This window comes from Salvelinus namaycush, chromosome 24 (genome assembly GCF_016432855.1).
Source record: "Salvelinus namaycush isolate Seneca chromosome 24, SaNama_1.0, whole genome shotgun sequence".
Classification (NCBI taxonomy): domain Eukaryota; kingdom Metazoa; phylum Chordata; class Actinopteri; order Salmoniformes; family Salmonidae; genus Salvelinus; species Salvelinus namaycush.
In genome coordinates, this window is record NC_052330.1 from 9783422 (window position 1) to 9803398 (window position 19977).

At 42.1% G+C, this 19977-nt stretch overlaps 1 protein-coding gene across 6 annotated transcripts in view; it reads left to right on the forward strand.

Moving 5' to 3' along the window:
* Window positions 1–19977, forward strand: part of LOC120019676 (TGF-beta-activated kinase 1 and MAP3K7-binding protein 2-like) — a 73115-nt gene that overhangs the window by 42729 nt on the left and 10409 nt on the right. For 5 of the 6 annotated variants that reach the window (XM_038963048.1, XM_038963051.1, XM_038963052.1 and 2 more), the window contains exon 2: window positions 19683–19881. In XM_038963048.1, the coding sequence (XP_038818976.1) occupies window positions 19780–19881 (102 nt within the window). In that variant the 5' untranslated portion in view covers window positions 19683–19779. The remainder of the gene's footprint in view (window positions 1–19682; window positions 19882–19977) is intronic. The other variant, XM_038963050.1, reaches the window with a different exon arrangement.

Sequence of the window (19977 nt, forward strand, 5' to 3'; positions counted from 1 at the left end):
TGAAAGAAAGTATAAGGACTTATGTTCAGTAAGTAGCTGCTAGCTCTCTATGCCCAAATGCTTTATAGTTTTTACTCTTAAAACCGAATCTTTCTCTAGTCTTAGTTTGTAAATTTAGGCTATACATTTTACCTGCTAAATGAGAGACTGTGTTGAGTCTTGTCAGCTGACAATTAATGTTGTTGCTAGGCTATATTTTCACATAATCAGTTTTACTCCAAAGATTATTCACACCCTCTTTTCTTAATTCAAATGTACTTAACTTTTTGGCAGAAACAAAACAAAGAGATTAGTGGTTTAGGATTAAGATTTTTGTGTTTCTGAAGTTTCTATTTCAAGCTTAGCTTGTGGTCTTGACATATAATGCCTTTAAGAGGAGGGAGGGGGTCTTCAGAAATAAGGAGCATTCAGGCCACACAGCTGCAGAGGTGGAGGATGGTTGCACAATCTCTTACCAGAGCTCTGTACTCTGGTGCACACTACACTTCCCCATGCTTTTAAGGCTTGATGAAAGGGCAGCACTCAGACTACATGGGACAGTAAATATTGCTGAATGCTGAAATCTAGCGATATGCAAATCTCCGTAATGGTCGGGCTGTGATGGTACCCGTATTGCAAAAAAAAATCCACAGCAAAAATGAAAACACAAAGCAGGCCAAACTCTTTGGTCCTTAAAAATACCTGCTGTATGTAACATATTGTGTTTTATAGCTTACAAAATACATGTGACTGGATGACAACATAATGATGTTTGTTTCCAACATTAGGGCTGTTTTCCTAAAGAAGTTAAATCCGCTTTGTGTTTAGTTTTTTTGCCACAATACTGGTATCATCCCGGCCCTATTAAGGATATCTGTACAATAGTTTCTGTTTGAAGGCAATTAATAGGGGTTTAAGCAGGGAAGTTGAGTTGTAACCTTATTGTATTTGTTGGTGTTGATAATTATTATTCCGGTTAAGAAATGTTCACAAAAATTATTGTGAGATGGTAAGGCCTAGGAGGGTGCATCTTGGCATGAAGGTAAAGGGCCAAGCGCCATACCCTCTAATGCAATGTCTTGCCAATTGGCCACTTGGTAGCGTGACAACAACGATTTAAAATGCAAACTTTGAAAGCTCATGCCCTCACCCTGTGTAACGTAGTGTTGTGAAATTCGCTACATAGGTCCGTCTCCTCACAAGGAACACATTTGCCTCAAGGACCCACAAGGTCTGCCGTGATGGATTTTACGCCTTTTTGAATTTGGGGGCTAACACTAAAAACGCTACTACTCCTCTAGCACTGAATGACAGATTTGCACCAAACTTGATATATGGCATCTATGGACCAAATGCCTCACAACTTTCCAGACAGCCTATAGGGAGGAGGTCAGAGACCTGGCAGTGTGATGCCAGGAGAACAACTTCTCCCTCAATGTGATCAAGACGAAGGAGATGATCGTGACTACGGGGGGGGGGGGGGGGGGGGCTGTAGTGGAGCAGCTCGAGAGCTTCAAGTTCCATGGCGTCCACATCACCAACAAACTATCATGGTCCAAACACACCAAGACGGTCGTGAAGAGGGCCCGACAATGCTTATTCCCCATCAGGAGACTGAAAAGATCGGTCCTCAGATCCTCAAAAGTTCTACAGCTGCACCATCAAGAGCATCCTGACTGGTTGCATCATCGCCTGGTATGGCAACTGCTCGGCATCCGAACGCAAGGCGCTACAGAGGATACTGCGTACGGCCCAGTACATCACTGGGGCCAAGCTTCCTGCCATCCAGGACCTCTATACCAGGCAGTGTCAGTGGAAGGCCCTAAAAATGGCCAAAGACTCCAGCCACACTAGTCATAGACTGTTGAACATCTAATCAAATGGCTTCCCGGACTATTTGCGTTGCCCCCCCCCCCCATTTTCTTACACTGCTGCTACTTTCTGTTTATTATCTATGCATAGTTACTTTACCCCTACCTACAGTACATGTACAGTTGAAGTCGGAAGTTTACATACACTTAGGTTGGAGTCATTGAAACTTGTTTTTCAACCAATCCACAAATTTCTTGATAACAAACTATTGTTTTGGCAAGTCGGTTAGGACATCTACTTTGTGCATGACACAAGTAATTTTTCAACAATTGTTTACAGACAGATTATTTCACTTATAGTTCACTATATCACAATTCCACTGGTTCAGAAGCTTACATACACTAAGTTGACTGTGCCTTTAAACAGCTTGGAAAATTCCAGAAAATTATGTCATGGCTTTAGAAGCTTCTGATTGGCTAATTTACATCATTTGAGTCAATTGGAGGTGTACCTGTGGATGTATTTCAAGGCCTACCTTCAAGCTCAGTGCCTCTTTGCTTGACATCATGGGAAAATCAAAAGAAATCAGCCAAGACCTCAGAAAATAAATTGTAGACCTCCACAAGTCTGGTTCATCATTGGGAGCAATTTCCAAATGCCTGAAGGTACCACGTTCATCTGTACAAACAATAGTACGCAAGTATAAACACCATGGGACCACGCAGCCGTCATACCGCTCAGGAAGGAGAAGCGTTCTTTCTCCTAGAGATGAATGTACTTTGGTGCGAAAAGTGCAAATCAATCCCAGAACAACAGCAAAGGACCTTGTGAAGATGCTGGAGGAAACAGGTACAAAAGTATCTATATCCACAGTGCAACAAGACCTTTATCGACATAACCTGAAAGGCCGCTCAGCGAGGAAGAAGCCACTGCTCCAAAACCGCCATAAAAAAGCCAGACTACGGTTTGCAACTGCACATGGGGACAAAGATCGTACTTTTTGGAGAAATGTCCTCTGGTCTGATGAAACAAAAATAGAACTGTTTGGCCATAATGACCATCATTATGTTTGGAGGAAAAAGGGGGACGCTTGCAAGCCGAAGAACACCATCCCAACCGTGAAGCACGGGGTTTGCAACATCATGTTGTGGGGGTGCTTTGCTGCAGGAGGGACTGGTGCACTTCACAAAATAGATGGCATCATGAGGGTGGAAAATTGTGTGGATATATTGAAGCAACATCTCAAGACATCAGTCAGGAAGTTAAAGCTTGGTCGCAAATGGGTCTTCCAAATGGACAATGACCCCAAGCATACTTCCAAAATTGTGGCGAAATGGCTTAGGGACACCAAAGTCAAGGTATTGGAGTGGCCATCACAAAGCCCTGACCTCAATCCTATAGAAAATGTGTGGGCAGAACTGAAAAAGCGTGTGCAAGCAAGGAGGCCTACAAACCTGACTCAGTTACACCAGCTCTGTCAGGAGGAATGGGCCAAAATTCACCCAACTTATTGTGGGAAGCTTGTGGAAGGCTACCCAAAACGTTTGACCCAAGTTAAACAATTTAAAGGCAATGCTACCAAATACTAATTGAGTGTATGTAAACTTCTGACCCACTGGGAATGTGATGAAAGAAATAAAAGCTGAAATAAATCATTCTCTCTACTATTATTCTGACATTTCACATTCTTAAAATAAAGTGGTGATCCTAACTGACCTAAGACAGGGAATTTTTACTAGGATTAAATGTCAGGAATTGTGAAAAACTGAGTTTAAATGTATTTGGCTGAGTTGTATGTAAACTTCAGACTTCAACTGTACATATTACCTCAATTACCTCAACTAACCTGTACCCCCACACATTGTCTCTGTACCGGTTATTGTTATTTTATTGTGTTACTTTTTTAAACTTTAGTTTATTTAGTAAATATTTTCTTAACTCTTAACTCTTAACTCTTCTCGAAACTGCGTTGTTGGTTAAGGGCTTGTAAGTAAGCGTTTAACAGTAGGTCTACCTGTTGTATTCATTGCATGTGACAAATAACATTTGATTTGATTAGTATGTCAAACAACATAATGACCAATAAACATTCATGTCAGACACATAAATGCATGTAAAACAGACACAGATATTTGTACTGTAACAAAACATGGTACACATGTCAAGACTCAACATATGCAAGCACGTTCAGATCGACCACACGGTGGCGCTATAACAGGCACGTGCTTATATCGCTTGATCTGTTTGTGATGAAATTTGGTACACATGGTCAGGGATATAAATCTAGCTAACTAAGAAAGTATGGTTCAGTTTGGCTGCCTGGTGGCACTGTTGGACAGGAAAAAAACATGAATGAAAGCTCATTGGATCATAGCGGCCATGTTGTTTGAGCTAGAGTCCTGGATATGAATACAGTCTACAGTATATTGGACACATCTTTTTATGGATATGGGGAATCCTCTGGTGCGTAGGCCTATTCCTAACTGTTGTCTGATTGACATGGTCCTCTCAGAAATACACAAGCGATATCTGTCGGGTCTTAAATTAACTTCCAGTGTTGATTCAATTGGGGAGACGTTTGAACTGTGTTGCTGTTTGACAGCAGCTGGTGGGACTTTGGAAGGATAATGACATGGGTGGTAGAATTACAAATGTCAGTCTTTTTACTTGCTTTTGTGTCTCCTGAATTCCTCCCATTTCTCAGTCCCAGATTAGGCCTGCTTCTAGTTCTTTATCCATTCCACGCCTTCGGGAAAAAAAATATTTGGAGAATAAAGCATTCTTGTTTTTACTGAAGTTATTATATAACAATAACAATTGTTTCTACTTTCAAACAGAGCATTTTAGTGAATGTTTTTGTCCCTAAAATAGATCCTAGATAGCCCTTTATTGGACGCTTTCTTTATGAGATTATGACTTTCTCTACTAAGAAGGGATGGAAATATACAAAGCAGCCTGAAGCATTGTCTCATAAATGTTTATTGCGGAAGCAAAAATATAAATTGAATGTCCCCTGTATAATTATGTATATAAATTCAATTTGGCAAGGCTGGTTGTTTGGTGGCAAGGCTGGTTGTTTGGTGGCACGCTGAATACTGTAGTTTTTACTGGTGATCAGTGCCTGAAAGCTTCATTGTATCTGCCAGTCACATTCTGTTGAAGGTCCCCAAAGCACACACATCCCTGGGCCGCTCGTCTTTTCAGTTCGCTGCAGCTAGCGACTGGAACGAGCTGCAACAGACACTCAAACTGGACAGTTTTATCTCAATCTCTTCATTCAAAGACTCAGTCATGGACACTCTTACTGACAGTTGTGGCTGCTTTGTGTGATCTATTGTTGTCTCTACCTTTGTGCCCTTTGTGCTGTTGTCTGTGCCTAATAATATTTGTACCATGTTTTGTGCTGCTACCATGTTGTGTTGACTCCATGTTGTTGTTATGTTGTGTTGCTACCATGCTGTGTTGTCATGTGTTGCTGCCTTGCTATGTTGTTATCTTAGGTCTCTCTTTATGCAGTGTTGTGTTGTGCTCTTGTTGTGATGTGTGTTTTGTCCTATATTTATATTGTATTTTTTATTTATTTTTAATCCCAGCCCCCGTCCCTGCAGGAGGTATTTTGCCTTTTGGTAGGCCGTCATTGCAAACAACAATTTGTTCTTAACTGACTTGCCTAGTTAAATAAAGGTTAAATAAAAAAAATGCCTGTCAACATTTTGGCTTTATTCCTGTGATGGCACTGACAGGAGGATGAATGTTGTATTTTCTGAAGGGCAAGTAGCCTAGATTTAGTCTAGGTATTTTTTCCATGTCTTGGGATTTCTATGGCTGTTGGCTGAAAAAACATCCATGAAAATTGCTTACACCAGTCAGCGTATTAGTGATTGTGCCTTGCCCTGATTGGTGGGCATGTAAATCCAGTATGCGCAGTGTTCTCTTTAATTCAGAAGTAATGCAGAACATTTTCACCTCTCGGGTTCCTTGCCACAGCCACGGTGCTCATGCAGAGTCGAAACCACCCGATGATGCAGAGCAATGCCTTATTTACAACCTCCGTGGCAAAGATAATTGGAAATTACGCCGGTTGTGTTAAATGTTAATTTCATTTTTCTGTCAGTAAATCCATAAATGTAGACCAGATGTGTCCTGCATTCTTAGATTTACTTGAGTTTATTTATTTACTCTGAAATACATTTACATATTTTACTAGGTAGATATAATAGCTATCTAGGGGTGCTCTTTCTCTAATTATCGATAGTTGATTTTTCATCTGTTTGCATATCAAATACAATTTTATTTGTCACATGAGCCGAATACAACAGGTGTATACTTACCCGTGAAACGCTTACATACGAGCCCTTACCCAATAATGGAGAGTTAAAAAGTAAATAAAATAAGCAAATAAAAATAGTAACATAATAAATAACAGAAACGAGGCTATATACCACTAAGTCAGTGTGCAGGGGTACGAGGTAGTTGAGGTAATATCTACAATGACTAGGCAATCAGGATAGATAATTAACAGAGTATCAGCAGCGTATGTGGAGAGTGTGAAGGTGTGTGTGTGTGCCGTCAATATTCATGTGTGTGTGTATGTTGGAGTGTAAATGTAAGTATGTCTGAGTGTGTGGGTAGAATCCAGTGAAAGTGCTAGTATGTTGACTTGAGATTCATCACTTGTAGGCCAAGAGAAGTGTCTGATGAAAACTAAAAGACTGGGTTTGGCTGAATGAGTTGAATCCTCTACTGTTGTAATAGTGTTTGATAGATGCTTGCTTCATTTTACTGAGCCCATTTTACTGAGTTTTCTTCCTATTGGTTTTATTTAGGCCTATGCCGCAAGAAATACCCAGCATGTTCATCAGTGGTTTATTGACCACAAGGCTTGCAAGAGAGTAGCAATACAAGCCTAAAGTCATGAAGTAATCAGAGCCGTCTAGGTTATACTCATCTAGGTTGTCTCCATTTGACCTGAACCAAACTGTTTCTCCCAGCCTGGCTTGGTTGAGCAGTGAGATTAGCGCCACAGGCCAGGCCGGGGGAACTATTGTTATTGCATAAACTGTGCCTGTAGACCGACATAATCACGCCCAGCTGTAGGTTGAACCCCTGACCTGCACATCTACAATCAGCTCATGTCAGGGCCCCAGACTAACAATTTCCCCTGGTGGCACTGGTGCCACTAAGATTTTCAGTTGGTGGCACCAGAACATGATTTGGTCGCACCAAATTTTTTGATCATCTTATAAAGTCATTCACAGTGCTTTATTAAAAAGGGTAATAAACTACTGCGATGGTATTCAAGAAGTAAGTAATTTCATGTTGTGATGAAAAATATTTGTATGTGCAACCTAATCCAGTGATTTTCATGCATTTTGGGTTGACAATTAGGCTATTGTATTTACAGTACCCGTCAAAAGTTTGGACACACCTACTAATTCCAGGATTTTTCTTTATCTTTACTATTTTCTACATTGTAGAATAATAGTGAAGACATCAAAACTATGAAATAACACATATGGAATCATGTAGTAACCAAAAAAGTGTTAAACAAATCAAAATATATTTTATATTTGAGATTCTTCAAAGTAGCCACCCTTTGCCTTGATGACAGCTTTGCACAATCTTGGCATTCTCTCAACCAGCTTCAACTGGAATTCTTGAAGGAGTTCCCACATATGCTGAGCACTTGGCTGCTTTTCCTTCACTCTGCGGTCCAACTCATCCCAAACCATCTCAATTGGGTTGAGGTTGGGTGATTGTGGAGGCCAGGTCATTACTGCATGCACAAAACAAATATTTGACAGCAAGGCTTTTGATCCAGGAGGGGATTCTCTGCTGTTACCAATCGAAGCTTGATTTTGGAAGATGCTAACTAAATGGTCGCAGTCTGGAGCCCTGCCTAATGGGCTGAGCAAAGAGAGGACACAAATATCTAGTTAAGACCGGTTTCTAGTTTTCCAACAACGTCTTGTCATAATATGTCTAAACATTATTATGCTCTGATATAGTATTGTTGGGTTTATTGTCCATAGGGATCAAGATTGTAGCTTATACAATGTTAAATGCAGGCAGTCACTAAGTCTGAGGTGCTCAAGGAGCTCCTTAAACTTGACCCCAAAAAAACATCTGGTTCAGATGGTTTAGATCCTTTCTTCTTTAAGGTTGCTGCCCCTATCATCGCAAAGCCTATCTCTGACCTTTTTAACCTGTCTCTCCTCTCTGGGGAGGTTCCCATTGCTTGGAAGGCAGCCATGGTGTGTCCTTTATTTAAAGGGGGAGATCAAGCTGATCCTAACTGTTATAAGCCCATTTCTATTTTGCCCTGTTTATCAAAGTGTTGGAAAAACTTGTCAATAATCAACTGACTGGCTTTCTTGATGTCTATAGTATTCTCTCTGGTATGCAGTCTGGTTTCCGCTCAGGTTATGGATGTGTCACTGCAACTTTAGAGGTCCTACATGATGTCACTATTGCTCTTGATTCTAAGCAATGTTGTGCTGCTATTTTTATTGACTTGGCCAAAGCTTTTGATATGGTAGACCTTTCCATTCTTGTGTGCCGGCTAAGGAGTATTGGTGTCTCTGAGGAGCCTTTGGCCTGATTTGCTAATTACCTCTCTCAAAGAGTGCAGTGTATAAAGTCAGAACATCTGCTGTCTCAGCCACTGCCATCTCAGCCACTGCCTGTCACCAAGGGAGTACCCCAAAGCTCGATCCTAGGCCCCACGCTCTTCTCAATTTACAACAACAACATAGCTTAGGCAGTAGAAAGCTCTCTCATCCATTTATATGCAGATGTTACAGTCTTATACTCAGCTGGTCCCTCCCCGGATTTTGTGTTAAACGATCTACAACAAAGTTTTCATAGTGTCCAACAAGGTTTCTCTGCCCTTAAACATATACTTCTCCTTAATGCAACCGCTGTGTCAGATTTCAAAAACGTTTTCATAGTGTCCAACAAGGTTTCTCTGCCCTTAAAGATATACTTCTCCTTAATGCAACCGCTGTGTCAGATTTCAAAAAAGCTTTACAGCGAAAGCACACCATGGAATAATCTGAGTACAGCGCTCAGAGACCAAAACAAGCCATACAGATACCCGCCATGTTGTGGAGTCAACAGAAGTCAGAAATAGCATTATAAATATTCACTTTCCTTTGATGATCTTCATCGGAATGCACTCCCAGGAATCCCAGTTCCACAATAAATGTTTGTTTTGTTCGATAAAGTCCATCATTTATGTCCAAATACCTCCTTTTTGTTTGCGCGTTTAGTTCACAAATCCAAATTCACAAGGCGCGAGCACTAGGTCCAGACGAAAAGTCAAAAAAGTTCTATTAACATTCGTAGAAACATGTCAAACAATGTATAGAATCAATCTTTAGGATGTTTTTATCATAAATCTTCAATAATGTTTCAACCGGACAATTCCTTTGTCTTTAGAAATTAAAAGGAACAGGGCTCACTCTCACGGCCGCGAGCCTGACTTAGCTCATGGCATTCTGCCAGACCCCTTAGTCAAACAGCTCTTATTCTCTCCCCCTTCACAGTAGAAGCCTGAAACAAGGTTCTAAAGACTGTTGACATCTAGTGGAAGCCGTAGGAAGTGCAATCGGACCAAATTTACACTGTATCTTGGATAGGCAAAGACTTGAAAACCTACAAACCTCAGATTTCCCACTTCCTGGTTGGATTTTTTCTCAGGTTTTTGCCTGCCATATGAGTTCTGTTATACTCACAGACATCATTCAAACAGTTTTAGAAACTTCAGAGTGTTTTCTATCCAAATCTACTAATAATATGCATATCTTAGCTTCTGGGCCTGAGTAACAGGCAGTTTACTCCGGGCACGCTTTTCATCCGAACGTGAAAATAGCGCCCCCAGCCATTCTTTACCATTCAGCCATCAGATTTGCCACCAATGCTCCTTATAGGACACATCACTGCACTCTATACTCCTCTGTAAACTGGTCATCTCTGTATACCCGTCGCAAGACCCACTGGTTTATGTTATTTCTAAAACCCTCTTAGGCCTCACTCCCCCCTATCTGAGATACCTACTGCAGCCCTCATCCTCCACATGCAACACCCGTTCTGCCAGTCACATTCTGTTAAAGGTCCCCAAAGCACACACATCCCTGGGTCGCTCCTCTTTTCAGTTCGCTGCAGCTAGTGACTGGAACGAGCTGCAAAAAACACTCAAACTGGACAGTTTTATCATTCAAAGACTCAATCATGGACACTCTTACTGATAGTCAAATCAAATCAAATTTTATTTGTCACATGCGCCGAATACAACAGGTGTAGCAGTGAAATGCTTACTTACGAGCCCCTAACCAACAATGCAGTTTAAAAAAATATAGATAAGAATAAGAAATAAAAGTATCAAGTAATTAAAGAGCTGCAGTAAAATAACAATAGCGAGACTATATACAGGGGGGTACCTGTACAGAGTCAATGTGCGGGGGCACCAGTTAGTTGAGGTAATATGTACATGTAGGTAGAGTTATTAAAGTGACTATGCATAGATGATAACAGCAGAGAGTAGCAGCGGTGTAAAAGAGGGGGAGAGGGGGTGGGGGGGGCAATGCAAATAGTCTGGGTTGTGGCTGCTTCGAGTGATGTATAATCGTCTCTACCTTCTTGCCTTTGTGCTGTTGTCTGTGCCCAATAATGTTTTTTACCATGTTTTGTGCTGCTACCATGTTGTGCTGCTGCCATGTTGTGTTGCTACTATGTTGTTGTCATGTGGTGTTGTTACCATGCTGTGTTGTCATGTGTTGCTGCCATGCTATGTGGTTGTCTTAGGTCTCTCCTTATGTGGTGTTGTGGTGTCTCTCGTCGTGATGTGTGTTTTGTCCTATATTTTTATTTTTAATACCAGCCCCCTTCCCCGCAGGATACCTTTTGCCTTTTGGGAGGCTGTCATTGTAAATAAGAATTTGTTCTTAACTGACTTGCCTAGTTAAATAAAGGCTAAATAAAAAACTAAAACATAAATAAAGATTACCCTGCTCACAACCCAGTTACCCCTTGTATCCAGATAACTGCAGGTAAACCCAGTTGTCATACTCATTGATGGAATGCAACAGCATTTCCACTTCCAAGTGGCTGCTAGGTGAACTCAGCATTTTGTTGCACACAGAAATGTTGTGTTAAAGAGGTGGGGGAGGAGCAGAGTAAGGGGAGGGAGGAGGTGGAGGGAGTGAACCAGTGATTGAGCCTGTTGTGTAAGAGACACACACACACACACACTGAAAAGCAAGCTGCAGCAAGCGCCTGGAAGAGAGCTTCACCCACTTACCGCTTTTAAATCCCCCCTTCCCCTACTGCTAATTCCTTATACGGTCAGGAAAGACACAACCTGCCAGGCAGATTTTCCGTGTTATTTACATTGTTTATAGAGGAAAACAAACAGTGAAAATTGACAACTCCTTTGAATGCTCACTAAGACCAGAAGTGTAATGGAGGTTCAGGTTCATCTGTGTTTGTGAGACCTCACAGTTTCCCACGTTGCCCAGAGAGGGAGGGGTTGGTCGACCTGGGGAGCTGGTGCCCTTGCCTGCTTCCAATCAACCACCAGCTGCAGGCTGTGGTGCTGAATAATTTCTTTATTCAGTACCGTCTACCCCTGTTTGTGGGCAACTAAAAGATCAGCCTGTCTTCCAACGGAAGTGCCAAGCGGAGCTGATCCAACAGTTCTATGTGCAGCGTGAGGCCCCAGCTTCATGGCACGGTTGAGTATGGTATGTTTCTGTTTTGAAGACCTTGCTTGGAACAAAAGGTCTTCAGTTACTCGCGTGTATGTGAAATGGGAACATGTAGCCTACATGTAGGTCTAGTCTACATGTTGTTAATCAATTTGTTGGGTTATACAGTAGATTGGTTTTTATCCGTAATGACAGAGAGATTTAAAACGATATGCATTTGTGCACTGTGCATGTGTGCTAAAAAACTCTTACATTTAAAGTGACAATATACATAGATGAAAAAACCCGCAGAATCATACTGTTGTGTAGATATATATTAGTTTGGCAAGAGATTCTAGATACAAATTCTATATGAGACAGTCTGGTTTTAGTTTTCATGTTAAAAATGTAGTCGTGTGATCGTACTTTCTATTAGGGCAGAGACACACCGGTAGGATTGCCAAACATTTTCTTGAGGAGAGTACTTAGCACCTCTGAACAGAGGGTTGGCAGTCAATCAGTTTGTGTTCACATAGCACAGACCTTGAAGCCGACAGCCTTGTTAAAATGCTCCAAACCAGAAGGTGGCAGTAGCGTTGCATTCTTAAGCTTAGTTTCCCTGTATGTGTTGCTTTGTAGGTAGCCAATGTTAGCTAACTAGCTTACATTTACATTTAAGTCATTTAGCAGACGCTCTTATCCAGAGCGACTTACAAATTGCTGCGCTAATGTTGCTATCGTTGTAGAAAGCCCTTGTTGATTCTAGCCAGATAGCCACAGATAGATAACTTAGTAGCAAGATGACAAAGAAACAATTTAATTCCCTCTACATAATCCCATACTGCCAATGCCAGCCCATAGCCACATGTTTTGCTAGCTAAACGGTTAGCATGTAATTAGCTAGCTAGCACAACATAGCTATCTAGCCAAAGACACTGCAGTAACTCTTGGCAGTTAACACAGGCAGCTACTTCATGGAAACTAATCCATTGTGATTTAATTATAATGTCAATACTACAAGTAACTGCTAAAATAAAGGAAACACCAACATAAAGTGTCTTAGGGCGTTGGGCCACCATGAGCCAGAACAGCTTCAATGCACCTTCGGAGGGATGCAGCACCATTCTTCCACGAGAAATTCCATAATTTGGTGTTTTGTTGATGGTGGTGGAAAAGGCTGTCTCAGGTGCCACTCCAGAATCTCCCATAAGTGTTTGAGATCTGGTGACTGAAACGATCATGGCATATGGTTTACCTATGTTTTCATTCTCATCAAACCATTCAGTGACCACTCGTGCCCTGTGGATGGGGGCATTGTCATCCAATGGGGGCATAAGCCATGATCGTAGCCAAAATAATGGCATGCCCAGCATTTTTATACATGACCCTAAGCATGATGTTATTTGCTTAATTAGCTCAGGAACCACACATGTGGAAGCACCTGCTTTCAATATACTTTGTATCCCTCATTTATTCAAGTGTTTCCATTATTTTGGCAGTTACCTGGAGCTACAGTGGCCAGTTAGCTAGCTTGGATGAATTATTTAGTGTTGTGTGCATTGTGCACTTAGCTAGCTACCACCCCATTGCCTACATTGCATATGAAGTGTGACTGGCTCATTTAGCAAGCTGCAAGGGGGTGGATGTCACCGGGAAAAGTAGCCTCTTTTTCTTCTTGTTGGCCGTCCTTTACGCTCCCCACTTGTGCTCTCTGATTGACTCAAAGTATCATTTTTTTGTCCCGACAGGGAAACCGTTTCTACATGTAGAAACGCGAGCAAATGTCATCAGTCAGACGCTATCTGCAGGTGGTCCCAAAAACACACCACGCAGTCAGCAAGCCGAAACGAACGCCAGATAATCGGCACATCAACATTCAGTGCAGTGTGTTCTCTCTTAAAGTCTAGATGTTCATTCTGTTTAACAATATGACATTAATGTAGTGGTAAACCACTTTTATTTTCGAGAGGGGAGGCTCTGCGACGTCTTTGCTGTATAAATACTTCTCTGTTAAGACCAGGCACCCCAATGAAGTTTCCATTCAGGCTTAAGCTTTCAAAATTCTTTCGTGAAGGTGAAAGTTCCTCACAGTGTTGTTGAATCAAAACAATATCTATGTTAAAGAATGGGTCAAGTTCCATGCTTCCAGAAGACGAAGTGTGTGCGTGTGTGTGTGTGTGTGTGTGTGTGAGCATGTGTGCGTGGGTGGGTGAATATGAACATGTGTGTGTTAGAGAGAGGGCGAGTTAGTCCCCTCGGTGTACCTGGCTTCAGCTTGTTGCCATCATGGATGTAATCTGAGGTACACCAAGCTTTAAAGGGTAGGTAGCATAAACGTAACCACATGTAACTTATGGATTGGCATTAGTATACGCATCAAGTCCCAATGCAAAGTTACACCTCATGTCATGTCTGAAGTCATGCCGGAAAATATTTTTGTGGGGGTGTGACGTAATATGGAGGACCCGGCAAGCCAGCCTATTCTCTATAATGTTAACTCCTACAGAAATAACTTTAAATGTATAACCTCAAATATATAACCTGTATAACCTCGTTTCCACTCATGACTACTGGTTTCAATTACATTTTCAGCCAATTTACAAGCAAATACTTTATGAATTTACTGTTACAAATCAGCTTGCAAGGTTTCTAGCCAACTAGCCCGCTAACGGTAGCCCTACCAACATGCTAACATTACGTTAGCACTGCATGAGTAAAAGCTGGTGAATAAAAACGACCCTTTAAGATGAGCTGTTTCCATCCTGGCTGTAATCTGAGGTACACCAGCTGTTGAAGGTGGTCTGAACCACAGTACAACTAAATGGGACTCATTTGTAAATATTTTAAAGATGAACTAATATTTCTCAGATGATCTGCTGCTTAAATGGACTTATATACACTGAGTGTACAAAACATTAGGTACTAGAATTTTTGTTATGTTCAGTACTTCTGTCAAATGTATCTCGTGATTGAGAGGATCCAGTCTGTATTGACGCAGCCTCTACAAAGCTAAGAAAGGGCCTGCTCCATTACTCATTCATTGGTAGAGCTGTCTGGGCTGCTGTTAGCTCCCCACTCATGCTGCACAGATGTTAACAGACTTGAATAATGCGACACAGCATGCAGAAATGTTGAAACAATGTCCATAAAGGCTAGAACGCTTTTACAATGCAAGACGACACCGGTAGCTTCCAGTATTAATTCTAGGCTAACTTTCCTTGCTAGCTTACGGCTGAATTCACTACCCTAGTACTTTGTTTGTGATAATATGCTAACCATAACACAAAATATACTGATTTCGAAGCTGATTGTCACCAAAAAACGTGATTAATTAATTTAGTCTCCCTCGCCACCAAAGCTCATTCACTTCCTCGTCTCCCTCGCCTTCCGTTTGGTTTCCACTAGATTCCATAGCCACGAAGTCAGATTCCACAGTCTGAGAGACAGCGCATACTTTTATAAAATAAAAGATTGCTTCGTCTATGCAAATGTTGTTGATCAGTACAATAAAATGATATGTTCTCCTAGCAGTTTCCAATCAAATAAGTCCTAAATGGAAAACATTGTTTGTCATCTGTAGCCCCATGAAATCAGATAAAACAAGCTCAATAACTCAATGCATGCACATATTCCTAGTGAGTAATATGCATTCACCTGTATTGGGAATAGACCTAAGCTACATCTTGATTTACCAAGTTTATCAATAGAGATTTACGATTCAAATAAATTATTACCATTTATGTAGTTTTGTAGTTAGATTGGTAAAAACAAAGTCAAATTTATTGTATCATTGTATAATTTATTAATGAATGCATACATGGCTGTCTCCAAAAAATGGACTTACAAATGTTCTAATGTAATGATATTGAACTCAAAAGATGCTCCAACAGGTGAACAGAGCAGTAGCGAGAGTTTATCTGTCTGGATCAAGTGCCATTCTGTGACTTCGGGTAATACGTTTTTTATTTTTGTGGTATCGTTTTGGTTTAGAGTATCACGATGGTATAGAGTATCGTTACACTGAACTTGGTATCGGTATCGAAGTCAAAATTCTGGTATCGTGACGACACTAATTGTGGGTAGTTTAGAAGATATCCGTAAATAAGTTAATAAATATTTTGTAGTTATAGGTAACCAGATCGTGACAACAACTAAGTTACTAAGTCTTTGACCACACTGTGTTGTTACCTTGGTGAGTAAATCTCATGCTTCCTACCTACCCTTTAAAACCAGCTGTTTCCATCCTGGCTCTAATCTGAGGTACACCAGCTGTTGACGGTGGTCTGAACCACAGTGCATCAAAATTCGACTCATTTGTAAATATTTTAAACATGAACTAATATTTCTCAGATGAGCTGGTGCTTAAATGGACTTATGTACACTGAGTGTACAAAACATTAGGAACACCTTCCTAATATTGAGTTGCATCCCCTTTTCCCCTCGGAACAGCCTCAAATAGTTGGGGCATGGACTACAAGGTGTCAAGCATTCCACAGGGATGCTGGCCCATGTTGACTCCAATGCTTCCCACAGTTGTCTCAAGTTGGCTGGATGTCCTTTCGGTGGTGGACCATTCTTGATACACACAGGAAACTGTTGAGCGTGAAAAACCCAGAAGCTTTGCAGTTCTTGACACACACTCAAACCAGTGTGCCTGGCACCTACTATACCCAGTTTAAAGGGACTTAAATATTTTGTCGTGCGCCTTCTCTGAATGGCACACATACACAATCCATGTCTCAATTGTCTCAAGGCTTGAAAATCCTTCTTTAACCTGTCTCCTCCCCTTCATCTACAGTACACTGAAGTGGATTTAACAGGGGACATCAATAAGGGATCAAAGCTTTCACCTGGATTCACCTGGTCAGTCTATGTCATGGAAAGAGTTCCTGATGTTTTGTACACTCAGTGTATTTTGAATAGGATTTCTTGTACTCCAATGTTCAAATATTCCTTGAATAGTTAGAAATGTTGGGTTGTTGAATGAGGCCTTGAAGCTCTCAGGTGTAGCACTGATTTTGAGGATTTGACAACACTCTTTTGTTCACAATTGTGCTTGGCCCCAAATATTGAAGTGAATGATTCGGTCGTCGTACCTTGACCCACAGCAGATGTGTGTGTGTGTGTGTGTGTGTGTGTGTGTGTGTGTGTGTGTGTGTGTGTGTGTGTGTGTGTGTGTGTGTGTGTGTGTGTGTGTGTGTGTGTGTACCACGTGGCCACACTGGAGTACTGGGGCGCCTGCCAGCAGGCCTCAGAGCGTCCACTGCCAATTAGTCCCTTTATTTGTTTAAATTTCGCTGGACTGCGAGGTAGTTAGACATCCAATCCGTGTTGCTGCCTGACGCTGCAGAGGACTGCTCTGATTGAAGACTGGGATTTATAGGGTTTTTCACCGTGGTAATGGCCTTGGCGTATCGATGGCATAAACCAGAAGATGTACCAGCTGGTTTAACCCAGGGGACTGGCCGTGTTGAAAGGTGTGTTAGGCACGGGGCACTGATGGAGGGAAAGGCTGGCTGGCTGTGTAGTGGGCCTCTATTTTCTATCAATCAGAGTAAAATGTGCTGGCCATATATCATGATATCTGATTCCCACAAATAGGGTTACCTTGGACCTACAACCCTCCAGGTTCTCATTTATAGAAGCTGTGAACTCTACCTACTGCAGCTACACACCAGATCAGGAAAGTAACACACCGCAGGTTGTAACGAAGTTGCATTCATCATCTCCATATGAACATAAAACGACATAGACGAAGTAGGCTATAACTTGTTTGTTTAGAATACATTTTAGTTGACTTGGCTTTTTAATGTCAGGAATGCAGCAACAGCACTGTGTCCAGTTACAATCTCTCCACTTAAGTGCATTGATCGTTAATACCCATTACATTTTTTCTCTAATTGAAGCGGACATTTTTATGGTGCACCCACTCCTACTGAGTGAATGAGTCCATTGACAAGAGCGTGGCAGGGGCTGTTACCTCCAGAAATTAGCCTGGAGCTGCGGGTCAGTGCTCTGGCACTGGGAATAACAGCTCCGCAATGGGAGCTTTGTTTATTTATCTCCCTGGTTCCACAGTTCTCCTCTCAGGACCTATGACCCCCCCCCCCCCCCCCTGCACCCTCCCTCCGCCGGCCCAGGAGTGGCTGTGAGGCTGAGCCAAACCAGGGCCTTTTCTTTTTGAGCTGTAATTATGTGCAATAAGGAAGTGTGGACCTTTTTTTGTTTTTTGAAGGCTGGAAAAAAACTCTAACCACAATGTTGACCTGTAGTTGGGTCAGTTGCCAAGTAGTGAATTTCCTTTCCCACAGACAGACTAGTCCTGCAGCCCAGCCTACGAGAGGAGCCTGAATGGTGGATCATAAGAGTTCACCACTATGCCCTTTGGGCTGACCTATGCTCCTGTTTCTAAATCACACTAGGCAGATTTGTGTTAGTAGTGTTGAGGAGCCCCAGCTTTGGCTCGGTGATTGAAACAACAAAGCCTTGTTTTCCATAGACCTTATTAGCTGGAGGCGGTTACATTTTCTCTAAACATGTAATCTGTGATATGGCAAACTTATTTTCCTCTAGTTTTTATTTACAGAGAGCCTCTCCTTGCTGCTTACTCCTTTGCTCATCTTTTGATGCACTGAAATGAATTCTTCAGTCTGGTTGGTATGATTGCAAAACTTTCCATTTCCTTGTATTGCAAAGGACAAAAGAAGGCATTGACTGACAGTTTGAGTGCCTGGGCTGAAAGAAAATGATGTACCCAGCCTTTGTTATTCTGTGTCTCACTCTCTGAAACATGATTTACACGTTTCTCTCATGTGAGGACACATTGCAATAGTCTGTCACGATCGGGCTAGTTGTTTCATTGTATCATCCAATTCAATATCCTGCCAGTTTTCAGATGTTATCCCAGCCGGTCTCGTTTGAGTCAGTCTCAGGCTGTTCCAGAGCCCTGTTGCTGCTGGCTCCCTCTTCTGACAGTAGCCCTGTAGCTCCTCCCACTGTTATCATCAGCTCTGGTGAGATGTTTTGTCATCCAGATTGACATCTCCTCAGTTATGACATTACACATGCTCCCAGCTCAGATAAGACAGCACTGCTACTTGCTATGTCATTTCCTTGGCACAACAGGAGTAATGTGCCTCAAAGCTGCAACGTCTCACTCCTCTTATCAGACGGTCATACTTTGTGTTTAATATTTTTAAAGTCGCTTCTGGATTTCATTTGGCCCGACGTCCAATCTGATGGATTGGATTACCATCAAGGGACCTATAACTTTGAGAGAATTCAGGATGCTCGTCCTCCACCCACACTGGATTAATCTCTGCAGGTTTTTTCAGGGCCTAGAGCGCAATGTTTTGAATTGGCAAATTCTGAGCCTCCCGCTAGAGGAAGTTTTGAATGAGTGCGGTTAGAAATAGCTCCAGATTGTGGGCATGTGCGAAAGATATTCACCAAGCTACACCGTGCTATTCTCACGAAAACCCACTATTCTCCTCGGCTCTGTATATCTAGGCTAAATATTCACCAGGGTCAAAAGACCCTCACTTCCGTGCTCTTGAGAAGGTCAGCATCATCCACACCATGTGGCCCTGTTGCTCAGTGTGAATGACGCTGGTCTGTCAGAGGTAAAGCGGTGTTTTTTGCTTGCCTCCAAGCTCCTCTGTAGCATTGACTTAACTGACGATCATGTGCAGATTGTTACAGTACTGGGAGCTACTGTTTGGTTCTGCTCTGTCCTTAATAAGACCATGTTGACGTTAAGATCGGTTGGAAAGGCTTTTGCTTCCTCAATAGTCCGAGGTGGTTTCCTGCTCTTTTATTAAGAGGCTTTTGGGGAGGGGAAGGGCTGTGAAATGAATGCCTTTCCTATTTTAAAAAGGATTTCTGAAATATTGTTTTGAAAGCTCCCCCACCGTGATGAAACAGGCGACCTCAAAATGTCTGACTGGTGTTTTTTCACCAGTATGAAGTTTGAATAGGCTGCTGTGTGCTCCCTCCTTCCCTGTCACTGCGTCACGCATAGGCCTACCTTGTCATTAACATCCTTTCAAAACACAGACTGGTACCGGTACAGTACACACTGTCTCTTTACTCTGTGTAGACCAAGAGAGGGTGTGTATGAGAATAGTAGGGAAACCGAGAAACTGCTATGTGTGTGTGTGTGTTAAGTTACAACTGTGGGTACTAACCTAAGCGTCTGTTTTCCAGAAGATGCTCAAGTTGTGGCTGAGGTGCTGCCACCACTGAGGCGTCCTCAGTGTGCTGAACGGAGCGAGCAGAGCAGTCCTGACCTGGCAGTACACGAATGGCCCAGGGAAGCCACCAGATTGACATTCGGGTTTTGCACGACCTGCGCCAGAAGTTCCCTGAAGTTCCAGAGGGTGTTGTGTCCCAGTGTGTTCTGCAGGTGAGTCTGGGGTATCCTCCTTTCCAATCCATAGGTTTTACCCAACAAAATATATTTAGCTGATATATCACAAATGACTGATTTTGAAGCTTCTCT